At 49.6% G+C, this 20,397-nt stretch overlaps 1 protein-coding gene across 2 annotated transcripts in view; it reads left to right on the forward strand.

The window, feature by feature from the left end:
• The first annotated feature begins 11,400 nt into the window (after positions 1 to 11,400).
• GABRQ (gamma-aminobutyric acid type A receptor subunit theta) overlaps positions 11,401 to 20,397 on the forward strand; it is a 76,135-nt gene continuing 67,138 nt past the window's right edge. Inside the window, exons 1-2 of one of the 2 annotated variants that reach the window (XM_061598314.1) lie at positions 11,401 to 11,510; positions 15,241 to 15,329. In XM_061598314.1, the coding sequence (XP_061454298.1) occupies positions 11,416 to 11,510; positions 15,241 to 15,329 (184 nt within the window). In that variant the 5' untranslated portion in view covers positions 11,401 to 11,415. The remainder of the gene's footprint in view (positions 11,511 to 15,240; positions 15,330 to 20,397) is intronic. The other variant, XM_061598313.1, reaches the window with a different exon arrangement.

The following is a 20,397-nucleotide window of genomic DNA, read 5'->3' on the forward strand; positions in this document are numbered from 1 at the left end:
TAAATCATGGATGAGGGAGGTTTCGTTATTTACCGATCTGGCATTAAGAAGCAGCAACTGGAGATCCGAGGGTTGGCTGATAAGACTACCAGCAATCCTGTGGATGTGAGGAGGACCGGAACACGGTACAGCCACCAATTGTCTGGGCTGAGTTCCCCTTAACTGGCATGTCTTCCTCACAACGCCATACCTCCCATTACCCGTCACTGCACTAATTGGGGCCCCCTCCAAGGAACAAGAAGGAACCCCGCACGTCTGAATTGGACACCACACAATTGCTCTCCTATAGTAAACATGTATGTATGTATACACTACTGTGTTTGATCAAGGTGAACAAATTGCCTTCATTATATATGTTTCCACTGAAAATGTCACAATGTGATGTCTCAGTCACCATTTGTGCTTCTTCACCAATTTACTCTTGATTTTTTAAACTAGGGGCTCCCTATTCCTCCTTTTCTACAGAGTGAGTAGCTATTAGAGGAACCAGAAGCTGGATGGAATGTGGAGCATGTGCAAGGTGCTATATTATCATCTCCACCCCACCCCCCGCTGATTCTCAAGCCCAATCCCCCATTCGTGAGCCACCTCTGTACCTTGGGGCAATGTATCATATTAACAAGTGTCTAGTCAGCAAATGCTGCCTGCAGACCAGAAGGTAGCTGCACATGACTCTGCCAAGTGGTCCAAGGTGCAAAGAGGGTAACAGCCTATTGAAAACTTGAAGCCAAAGAGAAAAAATTTATAAAGACTGACAGAAAGCTTAGACTTCCCAAAATGTGATGCTTCTACTACCCTGTTTCAGGCCACAACAAGACCAGTAAAACCAGAGTCTTCCAAACAAGACTTGCTGCTGAAATGCACAAAATGTAGGTTTTAGATGACTGACAAGAAGCCCTAGTAAATCCAGTTCAACCTGTAGGTGAAAGCATTGGCAGCAAGTTCTGGGCAAAGTTTGGCTGAAACCATGCCAGTCTTTGCACTGATGCTATCAGGAAAGGACCTGGCTGGAGCCAGCTCTATACTGTGGAAGACTCCCGGAGCAATCTGCTGGGATGAGACAGTTGGGATGCAGTGGCTTGTTACATCCTGTGCCCTGGATGAGCCAGACATATGCTGGGGTACACCTCTCACCCCTGCTTATCCAGGGCTCAACCAGCATCCCGTGTACTGGCGTAACTTGCTCTGGCATAATTACCAAAAAGGGGGCATTCTGGCAAGGCAAAGAGAGATGGACACCCTGTTCCAAATGAGATGCAACTCAGTTTGCTGGGGTTTTCATGTGGAAAGATAGACAGAGGGGAACCTCGGTGCTTCCTAGACTGTCTTTCTGACATGACCTGTGCTGACCTTCCTTCAGGTGCTAGAGTGGTACTCTTAGGGTTGCTTGTTATGCATTAGCAATTTACCTGAGCTCAGCGGAGATAAGAAGTGCATGCTGCATGATTTTCCTGAAAGGAGTAGGCTTTTACCCTGCATTCAAATCACTGAGATGTTGGACACTGTAAAATTACGAAAGCTGCTTTATGTATAGAAATACGTAGTTGATAAGAAAGGCATAACTAGTTCGAATTAACTCACTAAGCTGGAGGCACAATGGCCAGGCTTGACTATTGCTCTCTTCCTTCTGGAGAGAGGAGCAAAGACAAAGCTGTCTCCTCTCTCACCTGGATGAAGAAGAAAGTGAACAAGAAGGAGAGTCAGAGATGAGGTCAGCTCCCTGAGAGTATCAGTTTACAGGAAAGAGGACAGATAAGATGAGTACAGGTCAGTACAGCCTGGCCACCTTGGAGGACTCCATCTCCCCTCAGGCATACAAGAGAACCAAAAAGGTGTTGCTCTTGCCACACTTCCCACATTGATGACCTCATTTCCTGCTCCCCCCCCTCTTCTTCATCATCCCATCTTTCCTTTGTCTCTCTCTCCTGCAGAGGTGAAAGTGCATGCCTGGCTCTTTGCAACTCCAACTTTAGTTAGCTAGAACTAGGATCTTTCCTGCCCAGCATGTATTTTCTACAATAAATGTTAAGCTTTCTTGTTTTCCTCAACCCAGAGTCTCAGTGTGATTATATCCAGGGCAAAGTGGTCTCTTCACCAGGGATCCTGTTACAGTTCAGCTTCTGCCAAGCATTCAACTCCAAATGCTAACACCAAACCCCTTCAGCTCAGTCATATAGCTGAGTAATGTGGCAGGAACAGGCAGGCAAAAAAGGTGATGTAAGTCAAATTCCTCCTGAATGGAGTTTGGAATAGAGCTAATTTATACTGGCATAATTTATGCTGTCATAAATTATACTAGCTTTCTGTAGTTAGGATTGCTTTGTTAGAGATGATGGTACCTGCTTCATAGAAGGTTGATATGATTTCTAAAGGCACCTGTCATGGTTGCTGGGGATGCAGAATGTTGGGTGCTTCTTTTGTTCATAGGTGGGATCCTGTATCAGGAAATGGTTCAGATATAGTAAATGTTATCCATCATATAGTGGGCTGTCTTTTCTGAGAGGAGCCAGTTGTCCTGTTGGGAAGACCTCTTAAAGTCAGACAAGTTGAGAGATAGAACCTGATAAGCAAATATACTCTCAGATAAGAAAGAACAATTGATTAAAACATGGAAGTGGCAAAGATGACATGGAGAAAATAGGCTCAGAATAAATCCTTTTGGGTAAGAATTGGCTAAAATGTGTGGGACATTGAAACTCTTGTTTTTGCTCATGTTTTCAATATCTAGTAACCTCCAATAATCATGGTGCAATTTCCCACTCTTCCCCCACCCCACTCGCATTATTGTGTATTTTGTTATTTCATTATGTGAAATTTAAATAAAAATATTTTACAAAATGCTGCCACCCTTTCAAATGGCACAGCCAGAAGAGGCTGAGGAGGAGAGCTGTCCAGTCCTTGGAATAGTTGCCCTGGTGGTCTGTGTGCCAGGGTGGTGTGTGCTGCAGAACTTTGAACATGGTCATGTGTCACCTTGTGAAAGTTTTGGGCCTGGCGGCCTCCAGCCTTTGGCCTAATTCCTACTGCCTTCTGCAAATGCCTGCTGCAAGATCTCTGTCAAGAGCAATCAGCCTCTCCCTTGAACATCTCTGGGCAGAGTGGAGAAAAGGGGTGGCCAAGAGAAAGCAAGAGATGGAAAGTGGGTGGCAGAAAGGGGGGGAAGAGGCGGTCCTGCCCACTTGTGGCTCTGGCCCTGATCACCACTGGCTTCAGCTCCACCTAGGCCCATAGCGAGAGGCTCTACAGGGCCCCGCCACCTTCAAAGTTTTCTGCCCCCTATTTTATTTTTACAAAAATAAATAATTAAATCCTTCCCCCTACTTTTTTTTTGCACCCCCTGAACTTCTAGGCTTGCTATGGGCCTGACTCCACCCACTACCAACAGAACCAACTCCCAAGGGAAATTGGCCTTGAGAGACAACAGTCTGCTGAACCCTGGTCTAGACAGTTGCTGTGGTGCACTGCTTATGATGACATGTAAGAAATGTCTCCACTAGTCCTTTCTTGCCACTGCAGATGTGGCCAGTGTTGACTGTTGAGCTTCCTCACCAGGGTTTATTCCAAGCTTTTTTCCCTCCTGCACAAGCAGTCAGCGCACTGCCCGGCCCTGAACTAGTCAAGGAATTATTCCAATAATATACTATTACTATAAGGTTATGAAGATTTTAAAGGAACAAAAATCTATTTTCATTTTCTATTTCTTATCTTTTCTTACCTATTTCTTTTTTAGAAACAACCTAGGCTCCTTATTAAATCCCATATGTCCAACTGCACAAAAACATATTTCACGCTGCACTTTTTTTTTTTACATTGCACAAAATGTGTCGAGCTGCATGTTACAATAAACCCTGCTCCTCACAGGTTAATAATGCAACAGGTTTACAAAACAGGGTTCTATACAGTTCCTGGGTGTAGCTTTAATCACAGGCCTGCAGGAGGTTTCTCCTACCCCAAGGAAAGAGAGGAAGAGGGCGGTCTAGAAGTTGGGCTGCCTAGCAGACAATGCCCAGTTAAGCCCTTGTGCCAATGCAATCCTGGATTGTGGAGTTTTCCCATCTGTCTCTGACTGTCAGCCAAAGATCCACCACCAGTGCAATTGATTGCTCATGTCTTTGACTTGTTGTAAGAGAGAAGCCAGAAGGAGACCCCCAGAAGACTCCCTGTTCTTATCTTCGGTTCAGAGTGAATCATAGCCTCACTTTGTTCATGGGGTGGTATAATCCAGACAGTGTTGCCATGTAATGGGAACGGCACTCTAAGCCAAGCATAAAAGGGCAAGATTGTTTTTCTGCCACACCTTCATCCTGTGCAGACTAGGAAGCTCCAGCCTATGACACAGAGTGAGGCAACTGGACTGGGCTTTCCCCACTGGGGCCTGAGCAGAACCATGCAAAAAGGTGTTTCCTGGCTGCTAGCATTGTGGTCACAAGCTACTTTCCTTGTTTGGGGAGAAGCAGTTCCCGAAGGCTGTGGTTTGGGGCACAACAAAAACCCCACCCATTGTCCCCCGGGATAAAATCACAGTGGGGAGCATGTTTTTTCTACACCTGTGCCTAGGGAGACCGGCTCAGAGGGATGTCTCTGCCCTCATGGTGTCTCTGTGCCCCTCTCATTTGTCTGTTGTTACGCAGTGGTCTCCAATCAGGACTTCTGTGTGACGGGGTCATTGTCAAGCGCCAGAGCAAATTCTGCTGCCTCCTGGCCTGTTCAGTTCCTCTGCTGTTTCTTATGCCTCTTTCTCCCTCCCTGCCTCCCTCTCTTGGCATATTCCTGTTGCTCCACCTCCTTCCTCAATTTTCCTCATGTGTCCCCCCCCCTCCCCTGATTCCTACGTTCATAGACTTGGAAAAAGAGCTCCCTGCATTGCCTCAGTGGTCCCAGTCAGTTGCTAAGCAACACAGCATCAAATGGAGTTCACTCAAATATACAGAGGCAATTTCCCATCTTCTCCTTCATGTTGGACACTCCCAGCCATCTCCCACATTGGCGGCTGGGCAGTTCACACCCTCCCCCCGCAACTCACAATGCCAGAGCAGGAGGGGATCCCCTCTCCCCCATGCAATGTGGGGCCTCTGTCTGCAATTGCAAAGTAACACAACACCAGAGCCAACCTGTGCCATCCAGGAAAGCCCCCCCCCCGTGGGGAACCAAGGGCTGCTGGCCTCTCCCACTGATGCACAAGGCAATGCTTGCCATTCCAGGGTAACGAAAGCCAACCTGAAGCCATCAGTTTTGCATGAGGAATCTTTGGGGGTCTCACTAAGCATGTTGCTAAGGGTGATCTGGCAATACAACAGTATAAAGGAGGAGAGCCTTCCCCAGCCAGGTGCTGTTGCGCTACAGCTCCCATCATCATCCCCATCCCTGCCCAACGGCTGTGCCGGTGTTGCTGGGGCTGATTGGAATTAGAGCCCAACAACCTCTGGAGGGCATCAGGTTGTGGAAGGCTAGAGTAGGATTTTGAAAAAAGCTTTTAACAAGCTCTTCCTCACCAAGACGTTTTCCTGCAGTAGAAAATCCGCTGCTGCTGCCCCTAATGCTGGCCTGCTTTTTCCAGTAGCTGTACCACTTGCAGATGGCAGGAAGAGGGATGGCCATGCAGCTGCCAGCCCAATGGGATCAGGTGACCTGAGGAGCCAATAGGGTCCCTCCTGGTCTTGTAGAAGTGTTGCTGACTCTGGCCAGGCCCCTTGCGTCCAGCAGCGTTGAGTTCCTCTGTTCAGGCTGAACTGTTCATGGGTGTCTTGGAGACCCACGTGAACCTATACTGGACTGCTGGCTTGCCTACTTGATGGTCTACAGCACTCCCAATGCAGCCCCCTGCCCCCTTGAAAACTAGCAGTGGGGCCCCTAGTCCAAAGGAGTTGCCCACCCATCAACAAGGGGTTTTATTTATTTATTTATTTGGTTTATATTCCACCCTTCCTCTTAGTAGGAGCCCAGGCCGCAAAGGTATACTTGAGGAAGCCTCCAGTTGCTCTTTCTAGAGGGAGTCTCTGCTTCAAGTGAAGCCATGTGGAGTGCCTGCCTTACCTCTGGCTCTGCTGCTGCCATTGTGGCCACCAGCACCTCTAATTTCCGTCCAGGCTCCATCACTTCCTCCGCTCCTTTTCCTCTGCTCTTCTGCCGGCTCCTTGGCTTCTTTTGAATATTCTGCATCCCAGCTCCCAGAAGGGCCTTTCTCTCTTAACTACCTCTCTTGTTTTTGGCCTCAGCACTCCACTCTGGAGGCTTTCAATTATGCATGAGGACAGCATATACTTGCAATGAGCTTTGCTGGGGCAGGTAGTGACTTGATGCCTCTTCATCTTGCAAGTGCTGCTTGGTCCACCCTGCTCCTAGGTGCATAAAGGTGCGGTTCTCTGGCTGCCACTTGGCCACCATCTCTTTACCTGCTCTGGAAATACTTGGAAAAATGTTCAGGCAGGTTGGTAAATCCCAAAATCTTCTAAGAAAACAGCACTTTTCTCTGTGAGATGCTTCTGCTTACAAGTTTAATATTTGAGTTTCTCTGAAAGGCTGAGCCAAAAGATTGTTTTTTTCATGAATTCTTTTGCAGTCTACAAAAGGGTGCACCCCTTTTGCCAATGGGGTGGGGGCCCTGTGAGCAGGGCCAGAGCATTTGCTGAGAATTGGCTTTATGATGTTATGTAGCAAAATCTAACTGGTTGTGTGAGATCTGATGTCATCATGTTCAAAATGTAATCCCCAATTGGCTGGGATCACATCACCAGGAAGATGAAAAATTGTGCTGAGAAGCAGCAGGTTGGGGGGTGGGAACAGGGGTGGGCAACATGAGTGGGAGGCATTTCAAGAAACATTTGCCATCCTCCTCCCCAAAAGCTGCCCCTTGAGCCAAAAACTTCATACACAAACATTTCTGTGCAACACCGTTATTTTATTTATCACATTTTAAGCTCTCTTCCTCTAAGAAGTGCAGAGTAGCATGCAAGCCCCTCCCCCATTTCATACTCAAAATAACCCTGTGAGACCTAGTCACTGGCTCACGGACACTATAGACTTTTTGGCTGCATGAAGATTTGAACCTGGTCTCCCCTGTCCAACCCCATATTTCCTGGATGCCTGCCTCCCCCCTACCTTCATGGACCCATGGTCTGGGGGCAGGACAGCTATTCCCCTGCTAAGGACGGTTGGATCTGTCACCTTCCTAACCTGTTTTTGGTCTTGGAGGATCAGTCAAAAGTCTGCAATCCTCTGTTTCCTGCAGGAAAGTGGGGAGACCCCCCCCTTTTCAGACAGGGCAAATGGTTTGACTAATGTTCATTTAATACTTAAAATAAGCATGTGAAGTGAGCTCTCTTTTGCCTGAGTTGGAAGCATGGCCCCAGAGTCACAGCCCCATAACCGTCTTGGCAGAGGACCTGCTCTACATGCAGAGGGTCCCCATGCTCTCTGGGCAGGGCTAGCAAAGGCCCCTGTCTACCACCCAGAATGCTCTTAGTCAGTGGAGACCATACTGGGCTAGCTGGCCCAGTGGTCTGACTCTGTATAAGACCAGCTTCCTACATTCAGTGTTCCCCCTGGCCCTACCTCCAGACCAATGACCCAATACAAGAAAAGTGTCACTGCACTCTTCCCAAAGGACCATGCAACAGCCCCCACCCACACTGATCTCTCGCTGCTCGCAGCATTACAGGCTCTGACCCAGCCTGCTTACTTGGGATTCAGACAACAGACTCTGATGCTCCGGAAAGCTGCCTGTCAAGCTTTTTGTGCCCAGCTGTCTCAGACTAACCGCTGTAGAGCAGGCAGCGTAATCACCAGAAGCTGGTGCGCCTCTCTTGCTTCCCTTTACACAAGAAGCGGCCTATGGAGTCAGGCCCTGGGGCTGTCAGCTCAGTATTGCCTGCACGGACTGGCAGCAGTGGCTCTCCAGGCTTCAGGCAGGAGTTTCTCCCAGCCCTGCCTGGACACGCCACTGGTGACTGAACTTGGGACTTTCTGTGTGCCAAGCAGGTGCTCTGCCCCTGAGTGACAGTCCTTTCCCAGGTGACATGCATGTGATCTTTAGGAGGATCAGCACCTCTCAGTTTAATTTAGACTGGAAATTGGGGCAGGGGTGGCAGGGGGGGATTACTAGGAAACAGATAAATGTGTTTCACTTCTGCATAATACTGGAACTAAAATGCACCACTTGAAATTAACATGTTATAACTAACAAGGGATGTTGCTGTAAACTTATTATTTGGCTTCCCTGCAAAGTGCTCAAGGGACATACAACTCATTTGTCTTTGTCTCCCACACAACATCCCTTGGAACTCCCTGCTACAGGCTCCTTCTGGGAGGAACGGCGGGATATGCTAGCCAAATTCTGGGAAAGAAATGAGGCAGAGTCCTGGGGGTTGGATTCTCAGTAGCCAGCTATTGCTTCAGGTGGACAAGAAGAATCATGGAACCCTAGAGTTAGAAAGGGCCTATAAGGCCATTGAATCCAACCCCCTGCCCAGCGCAGGAATCCAGCTTAAAGCACACTCTACAGGTGGCTGTCCAGCTGCCTCTCGAACGCCTCTAGCCTGTTGGAATATATGGGGTTCAACTCCAACTTGTGGGTTGAGGCTGCATGGGGCTAAAGGCGTAGCTAGAGAGGAGACCTCTTGGTTGCTAGGCTATACCTGTCCTTTGATCTCCTGCTGTCTCTTCCTTCCTGCTAGACTGATATGCAAAGGATGCTGATCCCTGTTCCTTCCCCCCTTCCAGTTTTCTTCTTTCTCGAGAGGGGAGCAGACATATTTCCTTTGTCTCTCCCTCTCATCCAGCATGAGGGCTAGCACTGGGACCAGTGCCAGCTGCTCCAACATAGGTAGTTAGTGAGATATAGGACTCTTTCCTATGAAACATGTACTTCCAGAATAAAGTAATTGTTTCTTATTTTAACACTTAAATCTGTTGGAATGTATGAGGTTCAACTCCAACTTGGTGGGTTGAGGCTGCATGGGGTTAATAAGGGTAGCTAGAGAGAGCTAGACCTCTTGCTGGTTGAGGCTATACCTATCCCTTTGATCCTGCTGACTCTTCCCTTCCTGCTAGGCTGATAAGCAAAGGAATGTTGATCTCAGTTCCTTCCTGCCTTTCTCAGTTTTCTCTTTCTCTCGAGAGGGGAACAGAAATCTTCTCTTTGTCTCTCCTCTCAAACAGGATGAGGGCGAGTACTGGGACCAGTGCTCGTTGCTCCAGCATAGCCAGTTAAGCTAGATATAGAACTCTTTCCTATCAAGCATGTACTTCCAGAATAAAGTAGTTGTTTCTTATTTTAAAGCTTAAAGTCTCTGTCTGACTAATTTGCAGGGAAGGTAGAATCTTAGCAAAGATTCAAACACACACACACAGCTCGCTTAATACTCTCCGGTCCGCAGCGCTATGCAACTTTGCTACGCATCTCAATAGAGAGAAATTCCGACAAAAGCCTCTGTCTGACTAATTTGCAGGGAAGGTAGAATCTTAGCAAAGATTCAAACACACACACAAGCTCACTCAAAACTCTCTGTTCCGCTACGCAACTCTCTGCAGGGTCCTACAGGACATTGGGCCCAACGTCCTATACAGCCCACCCTCATCTGCCCTAACATGCTGTGACTGGCATGTGAACATGAGAAATGGTCACCACTCTTCTTTTCTGGGGCTCAGCTTGTGCTGCCACCTAGTCAGCAATGGTCAAAAAGCTGCTGTTGCTGCCTCTGCAGCCAGCGTGGGGTCCAGCAACCTCACACCATCCAACACGGGTCCATCTAACGGGCAGGGCTCCCTGGGGCAGATGGGGCACAGAGCAGAGTAGGGTGGCTGGCGGGTGGGCTTCAGGGGGCACCCACAGACCACACAACCCTTTGCTGATCTACATGGCCAACTGCTTTGTTGCACCATCCAGGTTTTGCTTGGGGTTTATCTCAAAAACATGCCCTCCAGAGTTGATGGGCGGCAGCAGCAGCCCAGGAGGAAAGGGATGGCCGTGGGGAAGCTGCTTCTGGGGTGAGGATGCCTTCCCATCTTTGGAGAAGCCGCCTTCCCTCTCAGGGCAGAGCCTGGGGTGAAGACCCAGGTCTGGATTGCTTCAGCCTCTTTGACCCAGCCTGGGCACTTGGTTGCCACACATTTAAGCGGGAAAGTCTATTTGGAGGTTGGTGGTGATGCCATTTCAGTAAGCAATTCTAGGGCACAATTAGCCACCCTCACCCCAGATGGATCCTTTCTTGCCTTCCCGCCAAGCAGCGCTTGCCTGAAGGCGATCTTCCCTTCCCCAGCCGGCTGCCCCCAGATGCCTTTCCCAGGCTGGCCCCGATGGAAGCTGGAGTGTAACAGCATCTGGGGGGCGTCGGGTCGGGGAAGGCCGCCTCAAGGGATCCCTCTCCCTTCCTAGGCCCTTCGGGGCGGGGAAACCCTCCCGCTCGTCCACCGCTTTGCTTCCAAGGGCCAATATCGGGGCTGGGACTGGGGGAAGACAGTTGCGCACATTCCAGGCTTTTCACAAGCCAGCAAGGGTTAATGTTCTCAGATATGACGTCAGAATGCATTTTTTGGGGGGGTGAAATTTGCCCAATCTTTCCCCAAACTGCTCCTGCCTGATTCCGCCCCCCCCCGTGACTGTTCTATGCATCGATCCGGAACAATCCGCGTTCAGGTTGCTCTTGAGACGCAGCTCTGCATAGGCGCGGGGAGGGCGCTCCTCCCCCTTTCTCTGGGTTCTCCCTTCCCTTTTCTCCCCCCCCCCGCTTTCAGCCTCCCCCGTTCCAGCCCCAAAGTGCCGCCTTCCTCTTCCTCGTCTCCCCCACAAACCTCCGCAACTGGTCCTGGCCGCGGCAAAAAGCCTCTCCTAAAAATAGAGACCGGGACACGCGGAAGGGAGGAGAGGTTTCTTTCCCGGCCGGCCGGCCGGCCAGCCTTCCTCCTCCTCCTCTGCTCTAGGCTTCTCCTTCCTCGCCCCCCCCCCGGGAAGGCAGGAGCGAGGCAGCCTCTGCAGGGCTGGACGGCGGAAAAGCAGGCGGGGGGGAGCGCGACGCGGGGGGAGCCGGGGGCTTTTCCCTTCCCGACTGTCCCCCTCCCTCCTTCCTTCCGTACGCCTCGCCGTCTGCAAGAGTGGATTTCGCGTTCCGCTGAGTCCATTCGCGGGCGCGGATTCCATTCCCCCCCCCCCCGGGGACTTTATCCGCCGCCTGAGGATGCCTCGCTGAGAGGATGCTGGATGCCAGAAGAAGCCGGTCCTTCCGTGGGCACTGAGCGCCGGGGATTTCTGCCCCGCGCCTCTTTTTTAAGCCGCTTGGTGCGATTTTAAGAAATAGGGCGAGCGGGCGGGCGAGTCGCCGCTTGCTCCTTTTTCCGTCTTGGGAGGGCGACCGACGGGGGGGCTGCCTCCCCCTCCCCCTCCCCTCTCCCCTCCCCGTCAGCCCGTCTTTCCTTCCCTCCATGGTGGTGGTGGAGATGTGGAGGCTCCAGGCAGACAGGCTGAGTGGATGCGTCTCCGCCTTGGCCGCTCTTTGTCTCGCCTGCTGCGCGCAAAGGTAAGAGGCGCTTGGCCTGGCCCGGCCTGGCCGGGGGGCTGCGGGGCGCGGGTGGGCGGCGGGGCTGCCGGGCACGGGCATCTCCTCCTGCCTGGCTTTCCGGGGGCCTGCACGAGGAGGGCACCCGCGCGACACACGGGGGCTGGTGGCCGCTCGCTTGGCAACTCTGCCTGGGAAGAAGCAGAGGACGCGAAGGGAGCTCCAAAGACCGGGCAGGGAGACGAGCCCACCCAGAGCCAGCCGGCCGCCCAGCCGCACACCGCCTGGGCATGTGCCGGCGCTATCAGAGCCCTGCATGCGAATGGCACGACAAAGGGACCCCGGGAGCTCGCCGAGCCAGGCACGGGCAGCGCCGCCATTCTCTGCCACCTGCCCTTGCCGCGGAAGAGCCGCCTCCGTCTCAGCCGCCGCCGCAGCCCGTTTCTGGGGAGGGACGTGGAGCGAAGGGAAGGCTGCCTGGACTCAGAGGCTGGTGCCGGCAGCTGGTGCCCACTGGCCAAGGCGGGCTTGGCACATGGTGCAGAGAATTGCTGAGGCTCCTGCCTGCCTGCTTGCCTGCCTGTCCTCTCCCTCAGTGAGAGAGATGGAATCCACAGACGGACTGACAGACAGACAGACAGAGAGCGAGAGACGGTATCTGCACACCTGATTCAAATCCCGCACAGACCAGCATTCCCTGCCGTACATTGGCCTGTTCCCTGGAGCCTAGACAGAGATGCCCCACCTTTAACAAGGCCTTGGGAAGGGTTTGGAGAGATTGAAAGCAGGATAGATGGGGAGAGTGAAGGGAAGGGGGTAGCATTTCTTGCTCAAACAGACTCTGTTTGTGAGCTCCAGACTTCAAAAGAAATGAATGCTGGCGCTTGAATTTCCAGGCCTTACTGGAATCTTGTTAACAAAAAGCAGAGAAGCTGGCAAAGAGCAATTTGAGATGATGACAAATTCAGCACAGTGACTTTTTGCCGTTTTGGAGGAAACTCCCCCCACCCGCTTCCCAAGATTGTCTTCAGACCAGGCTGAAGATTCTTCAGCATCTTTTCTGAATGAAAATGTATCCAGATTGTGCCCTTGAGGGTTCCAGGCCCTGGTGCACACACTCATTTCATCACCTCTCACCAGGACTGATGGGCCCAGTCTAGACAGAAGCCAAAGCCTAAAGGAGCTTTCTGGACATCCAATTGAAGCCTGGAAAGTTAATATAGGAAAGGACTTTGCGTCTGAGGCAACCAGTATCCAGATTGGCTAGCTATGGTTTTAAAACAGGATAGCAAGCCTTCCCAACTGATGAAGAGTTCTGTGCAATTCAGAAGCTTGCAGCAAGTACAGCTGGCCTAGTAAGGTGCACAATCTAAACCAGGTGTGGGGAGCCTTTGGCCCTCCAGATGTTGCTAAATGGCAACTCCCACCATCCCTGGCTATTAGCCATGCTTGTTGGAGCTGATGGGAGTTGTAGTTCAGGAACATCTGGAGGGCCAAAGGTTCCCTACACCTGATCTAGACCCTTATTGTAGCACTCACGCAGGGAAAATTTTGCAAACAGCTGACGTCTAGGCAAGCAGGCACAGTCATCTACTTTCACATCTACAAGTAGGCATGGCTTAACCTGGGTCTACACACAAACATGTAAGAGGAAGCAAGACCTACTCCATAGCAATACATTAATCAGCAGAGACTTGATGCCAAAATAACCTGTCGGCTTTCTCTGACATATCCCAATGGAAGATCCATGTCTCAGCAATTCATGTGCAATTCTAACCCATGTTCCTAGATTTGCATCCATGCACACTTGTGCTGCATATACCATTACTAAACGTAGCAATCACTGTCAGCTCCCGCTGGGGCTGCATGATGCTGGGCTCCTGCTGTTGCTGCTGCTGCCTGCATCTGTGGCTTGCTTTGCAACTGCCAGTGTCTGGCGTGTCTTTTCTTCCAAGGAAAAGGGGTACCTTGCTTGAGGCCAAGCGGCAGCCATGGAGGAGAAAAGGAGCCTGAACTACCATGACCTGCATCTCAGTTGGCTAAGGAGCCAGGTGCTTGTCTGATTTTGATCTAGGATTCCAGTTCTCTCTCTCTTTCTCTCTCTCACACATACACACATCATGGCTGCATTCATGGGAATAAGACCAGGCCTCCTTTGCAGCCATAAAAACATGCCTGTAGAGGTGCAACTTGCCATTCCCATCTACACTATTAATATTATGTCCGTAATGTATATGCCTCATATCCAGGTATGTGAGGAGGAGATGGAGCTGCCTTTATTTGGATATACATTACACTCTCAGGAGCCAGCTCTGTTTGGGTGGGCAAGTGACGTGTTTTCACCTCCAGCAGGAGCCTGACAAAGGAGCACCTGTGGGCTGTCAGAGAGGTCTTTTGCCTTAGGACTTGGAAATCACTCTCATGCTGGCATGCAAACCCAACCTCCTTGCATAAAACAAGGCTCACAGCTGGATTTGGAGGATGGGGTGTAGAGGCAAAGTACACTCCAGTTGCATTTCTTAACGTGCAGTCCTCCCCTTCCTCCACTACCATCACAGTGCTTTGCTACCTTGCCTGCTTTTCCCCCCTTGGCATTTGTAAGGTCCCCCACCTCACACACATGGCAACACGCACATGCCTCTTGGTGGAAAACAACAGTGAGCTTCAGCCTCTGGGTGGGAAACAGCAGCCTTAGGAGCCAAGGCTGATCCACCCACCATCACACAGAGGCAAAGATGGAGCTTTTCCTTTCGCAGGCTGCATAAGGCCACTGAGCAAAGAACATCCATTTTCAGAGACTTACAAATGACGAAGTGAAAATAGCAAACTGGGTTGGGAGGGGGAGTGTCAATGAGGTGGGTGAGGCAAAAGCAAAATGGGACTATTTTGTGTGTGTAAAAGGCGGGTGTCGACTGACTGAATGAGGAGGCTTGTGAACTGCATGCAGAAGCTGTACATAAGATGGACGGAACAAATGTTGTGGTTTGTAGCAGACTGTTAGTAGGGCAGACAAAGGGAACCATAATGAGAATTTGCTTAGGGAGGGGCACCCACAGTGTTCTGTGTCTAGTGACAGTGAGAGAACAGGCTGTGGATGCCAGTAGCATGAGGGAAAAGATTAAGGTTTGCAAGAGGTCACTGTCATGGAGGCCTGTGGTGTGGCCCTGGAGACTTCAGTGGGGCCCAGGCCAGATTGAGCCTGATAGGTCAAGGCAGCCTCCCCCCACAGGCTCTTCTGGTTGTGCCCCCCCCCCAAAGCAGACTCCTGTGCAGCTCATGCATGCCTCCAAGAGAAAGCCAAGAGTGTGACCTAATCTGTGTATGCATCTTCAGGTGTGTGTGCGGAGGAGGAGGAGGAGGAGGAAGGGTGGGGCTCTTCGTGTGGCACAAGAGAGATGTCAGGCATCTGCTTGTAAGAGTAGATCCAGGTGTGGAACTTCCATATGTTATTGTTGCTTCCTTGTCTGCTCTTAAAACACACCCTCATGCTGAACTCCCTCACTTCCTGCAGTGGTCTGCATGGTACCATGAAACGCCTGCCCTTTGAGCCACCATCCCACTGGTCAGCTCCAATACAGGCAGGAAACATGCTGGCTTTTCACAATGTGCCAGGATTGATGCCCTTCTGAGATTCCAAAGGCCAGGCAGTTTGTGAGTGGCCTTTGTGGTGCACTGTGGCTTGTGTCTTCTGTATGAATGTGGGTGTGAGGCAGTGATGGTGACCAGGCCATGTTGCTCTTCTCTCTTCCAGTCCATCCACTGGGAATATTTCGGTGGTAAAAGACATTGTGGACAAACTGCTGAAAGGGTATGATGTCCGCCTCAGGCCCGACTTTGGAGGTACGCAGATCTTGTTTTATTTTATACTCAGATTAAGGGACATGAAGGCATTGGGGGCCATTCTGACTTCCTTTATCACAGGCCATTTGCTGAGAAGGCACCGTCTGAGACTCTTCTGCGTCCCACCTCCCCTCTTTTTGTGCACTCTTCTATTGGCTTTCCCAGAGTCTCCTGTCCCCCCTTTTCTCATCTCCTTCCATGCCCCCCCAGCCCCACTTTCATTCCCCATTTCCTCCTCTGGCTCTGATCTGCAACCAGATGAAGGACAGGTCAAATCCAGCCTCCTTCATAGTCCACCCAGTGCTGAGTTGGGGGAAGTCAGCCATTGTCTGGGGCTGGCATTTCTGCAGTGGCTGCAACTCTGATGCTGCTTTGAGACACATCTGTGCTGTGCTGGTTGTGCTCCCCTCCCTGCAAGACTCAAGGCCCTTCCTAACCTCCACACACCTCCCTCTCTCACAACTGGCTGGCTTGGCCACATGTTGGCCAATCCTCCATCTGTCCATCATCCATCCATGTTTCCTCAGGCTGAGTGACTCGTGTATGTGGAGCACTCACTTGGGTTGTTTCTCTCAGGGCTACTAATACAGGATGAAATATTCATTCAGGAACAGCCAGCTGTTTGCTCTGAGATGTTGGAGTCTGTTAATTACTAAACAGGGGAGCCTCAAGACAGCCCAAAGAATTAGAAAACCCTTCCAGTTCTGATGTGATGCTGGTCAGTCCCACAGTTTGGCCTTTGATTGGCATGATGCTCACATTGGAACATTTGTTATTTTGTTTTGTTGGTATAGAATCATAGAATAGTAGAGTTGGAAGGGGCCTATAAGGTCTTCAGGTCCAACCCCCTGCTCAATGCATAGGTTATATACTGCAGATTACTTCACCTGCTTATGCAATCTTGATGCCCCATCCACATCCACTGTTATCCCCAGTGAGGTGTCCAGTGCAACATCTGCTGCAACTTCTTGGGAACGGTTTCAGTTGATGCAGTCTGATGATGTGGACAAGGTGCTTGCGATGATGTGGCCAGCAATGTGTCCTCTCGACCCTTGCCCTTCTTGGCTTATTAAAGCTTGCTGAGGGAGTTTGACCGAGTGGTTCCAGAGTGTGGTCAATGCATTGTTGTGGGAGTGAAAGATGCTGTGATCCGACCACTCCTGAAAAAGCCCACCCTGGACCTATTGGTTTGTGACAATTACTGACTGGTCACAAATACCCCCTTCTTAGGGAAGGTGATTGAGAGGGTTGTGGCACAGCAATTGCAAGTACTCTTGGATGAAACAAATTATCTTGACCCATTCCAGTCTGGGTTCGGGCCTGGTTATGGGGCTGAATCAGCCTTGGGCGCTCTGATGGATGACCTTTATTGGGAGAAGGACAGGGGGAGTGCGACCCTGTTACTCTTACTTGATCTCTTAGCAGCTTTTGATACCATTGACCATGGTATCCTTCTGGGCTGACTTGGTGAGATGGGTATTGGAGGCACTGTTTTACAGTGGTTCTGATCCTATCTCCGGGATCATTTTCAGAGAATAGCATTGGGTGATTGTCTTTCGGCCCCTGGCAGTTGTGCTGTGGGGTGCTGCAGGGTACCATCTTGTCCCCCATGCTGTTTAACATCTATATGAAAGCCTTGGGAGTGGTCATCAGGAGATTTGGGGTGAGCTGTCAGAAAACTCTGGAGGAACAATAGTTCCGGATGCATGAACTGAGTGCAATGGTGCCAGGTTTTATTGAAAGAACCACAAAGACCCAGTTCCCATGTGCAGTTGGGTAGCTACTTGAAGCACAATCATGTGGGTGAAGCTTCTAATGGCAATCCACTTATACGAATTAACTTTCCATTCGGTTGCACTATTAAAATTTCCCCCAAAAGAGGCGTAGCTTCAGAGAGCTGAAATTGCTGCAGCATGAGTGAGTGTGTATGGGTGTGTGAGTGTGAGAGATTGCTTTCGAGTTCTGCTTTCAACTGGCTGCCAAATGACAATGTGTGCTGTGTAAACTGGGCCAAAGTGTTCTTCCTTTTAACTGACTGACTCCAATCACCCACATGGATCCAACTACATCTGACCAGTTAAGAACAGTAGAGATGAGAAAAAACTGGGAGAAATTCATGCCACAACCTAAAATTCCAAGGATCTTCTGGCAGGAAACAAAGGCAACTTCTCTTAGCACTTCCACTTGTGCCTGGAGGAAACAGCCCTCATGAAGGACCAGACCCGCCATCACCTGTGGAACTCCTTCCTCCATCCTTTCCATGTCCAGTCTCAGCATCGGGGAGGCCACGCAGAACATAGGTTGATATGGCTCACAAAGTCCCTGCTAGGCTCCAGGCATGTTGGTGGCAAGTCAGAGTATAACAAAGGCTCATTGGCATTGTTGGGCTGGAGAAAGAAGGAAGTCTGGGTGCTGTTTATCCCAAGAAGGAGTCCCACCATGGAGGAGAGGGGTGCCTGGCTAGCTACAAGGCAAGAGCTGGGCTTTCTTTGTCAGACCAAAGGCGTGGATCAGCATTGAGCCCTTAATGACAGCAGGAGAGGAGAGGATTAAATTAATGCAAGATAGCTGTATCAAAGGCCCCTAGCCACAATGGCTGCGCTCTGCCTCCACTGTCAGAAGCAGGATGCTTCTGAATAGCAGTTGCTGGAAACCGCAGGAGGAGAGAGTGCTCTTGTACTCAAGTCTTACTTGCAGGCTTCCCACAGACATCTGGTTAGCCACTGTGAGAACAGGATGCTGGCCTAGATGGGCCATTGGCCTGATCCAACAGGCTCTTCTTAGGTTCTTAAACATAGTTTTGTGTTGATGGAAGCAAAATGTAGGTTGATAAGTAGGATGATGAAAGCCAGGATCTTCAAGGTAGCTTCATTTGAAATACTATCTGTTCTATGTGCAGGGCCAACCAGAGCTTGGAACATTACTTTTAAAAAGTAATAAATTACAATTACTGTTACATGGCTCCCAAAAGTAATACATTACCATTACAATTACAGTTGCTCTAAAAGTAATTGATTACTTTATCGTTACTCAAAAGTAATCACTACAATTGCACTTGAGTTACTTTTTAAAAAATGGAGTGCCTGAAAGCTGACCTTGGCTGCTGCACGTCTAAGTAGTCTAAAACAACATTAAAAATAAACACACATGCACACACACATATGGGGGAGCAGAATATTTTTTTAATCCATAAGATCAACAGAATGGCATAACAGAATCAATCCCCCACCTCCACCCCAGCAATGGCGATACCCCAACACACGTACACTTTTTCATCTGAAATAAAATTTTACATTTGAGATGCTGCTTTTACAATACATTTCTGTTATGTCTCATCTTTGCTCAAAGAGCACGTCAGACAAGGAATGTCTCTTTACAGTCATTATGTTGCCACCAGTACTGAACAGGCGTTCTATTGCACCACTTGAAGGCATGCCTGTGTTGTGCTGCAAAAGACAACGCAGCACCCCTTTCAACTAAAACACATTTTTATCAATATGGCAATGCCCTATCATCAAAGAATAATGCAAACTTTAGTACTTTACTAGTCGCCTTGGTAATTTCGTTTTGGTCAACAGTATAACTTGGAGGTAACAATCCTGTACTACTTACCTGGGGGTAAATCCCATTGAACTCATTTGAACTATCAGAGGTAGAACTTAAGAGACATAATGTAGGTAAACAGAAAATGCACATATCAAAAGTAATCCACCAGAATAAACATTCTCCCTTCTCCTGCAATTAAAAATGTAGTCTTGCACAGCATATAGTGAAAGTGAAACGATGGAATTTGCTACCACAAGAAGCAGTGATGGGCACCAACTTGGATGGCTTTAAAAGAGGATTAGACAAATTCATGCAGGATAAAGCTATCAGTGGCACCTAGCAACGCTGGCTATGTTCTACTTCCCCTGTCAGAGACAGAATGCTTCTGAATATCAGTTGCTGGGAATACAAGTGAGGAGAGTGCTGGTCATGCACTCAGATCCTGCTTGTGGGGTTCCCTTTAGGGCATCTGATTGGCCGCTGTGAGAACAGGATGCCAGACTACGTGGGCCACTGGTTGGATCCAGCAGGCTCTTCTTATGTTTTTGTATGTATTGCAACAAACAATAAAAGTTACTTGTGGGGCAGTACAGACCATGGGTAGCCAACGTGGTACCCTCCAGATGTTGCAGGACTACAGTTTCCATCATCCCTGATAATTGGTTATGTTGTCCGAGACTGATGGGAGTTGTAGTCCAACAACATTTGGAGGGCACTATGTTGAAGACCGCTAGTGTGGTGTAGTGGTTAAGGTGTTGGACTACAACCTGGAAGACCAGGGTTCGAATCCCCACACAGCCATGAAGCTCACTGGGTGACCTTGGGCCAGTCACTGCCTCTCAGCCTCAGAGGAAGGCAGTGGTAAACCACCTCTGAATATCACTTACCATGAAAACCCTATTCATAGGGTCGCCATAAGTCAGAATCAACTTGAAGGCAGTCCAAGAGTGGTGTTGAAGACCTAATTAGATTAACACAACTTCCTTCCCACCTACCCACTTGTTTCCAACACGTCCAGGAAAGTATGTCTCTTAAATTCTATGTCTGACAGTGCATTCCTTTCAGAGGTAAAAATTAATCTGCGATCCTATATACTTAGCCATTTACCTCAATGAGGCTTAATTCGGAGTAGTCATATATAGCACTGGACTCCACCAGAATACATTTCAGCATTTCAGGGGCTATACTTTATTAATGCTGTACCAACTACAATTACCAACTGCTGTCTCAACTTAACCTACCTCATAAGGTTGTGGGGAGAATACAAAGGTGGAGTGGCAGGATTAAAATGTAATAAATAAAGGTGTCAAACATCTCCTTCTTCAGAAAAGTGTTAATTCACAGCTGAACATGAGCGCTTCCCTGAGATCAGCATTTGCAAAATGCTCAGATGCACAACATCTCTTGGAAGACGGGGTAGTGGTGGTGGTGGTGGTGGCTTTCCCACCCCACCCCCCACCCCAGTGCATTTTCCCCATCTGGACAGGTGCTTGGAAGGACACTTCCTTTCATGATCAGGGCC

Source organism: Rhineura floridana, chromosome 16 (genome assembly GCF_030035675.1).
Source record: "Rhineura floridana isolate rRhiFlo1 chromosome 16, rRhiFlo1.hap2, whole genome shotgun sequence".
NCBI classification, from domain to species: Eukaryota; Metazoa; Chordata; class Lepidosauria; order Squamata; family Rhineuridae; genus Rhineura; species Rhineura floridana.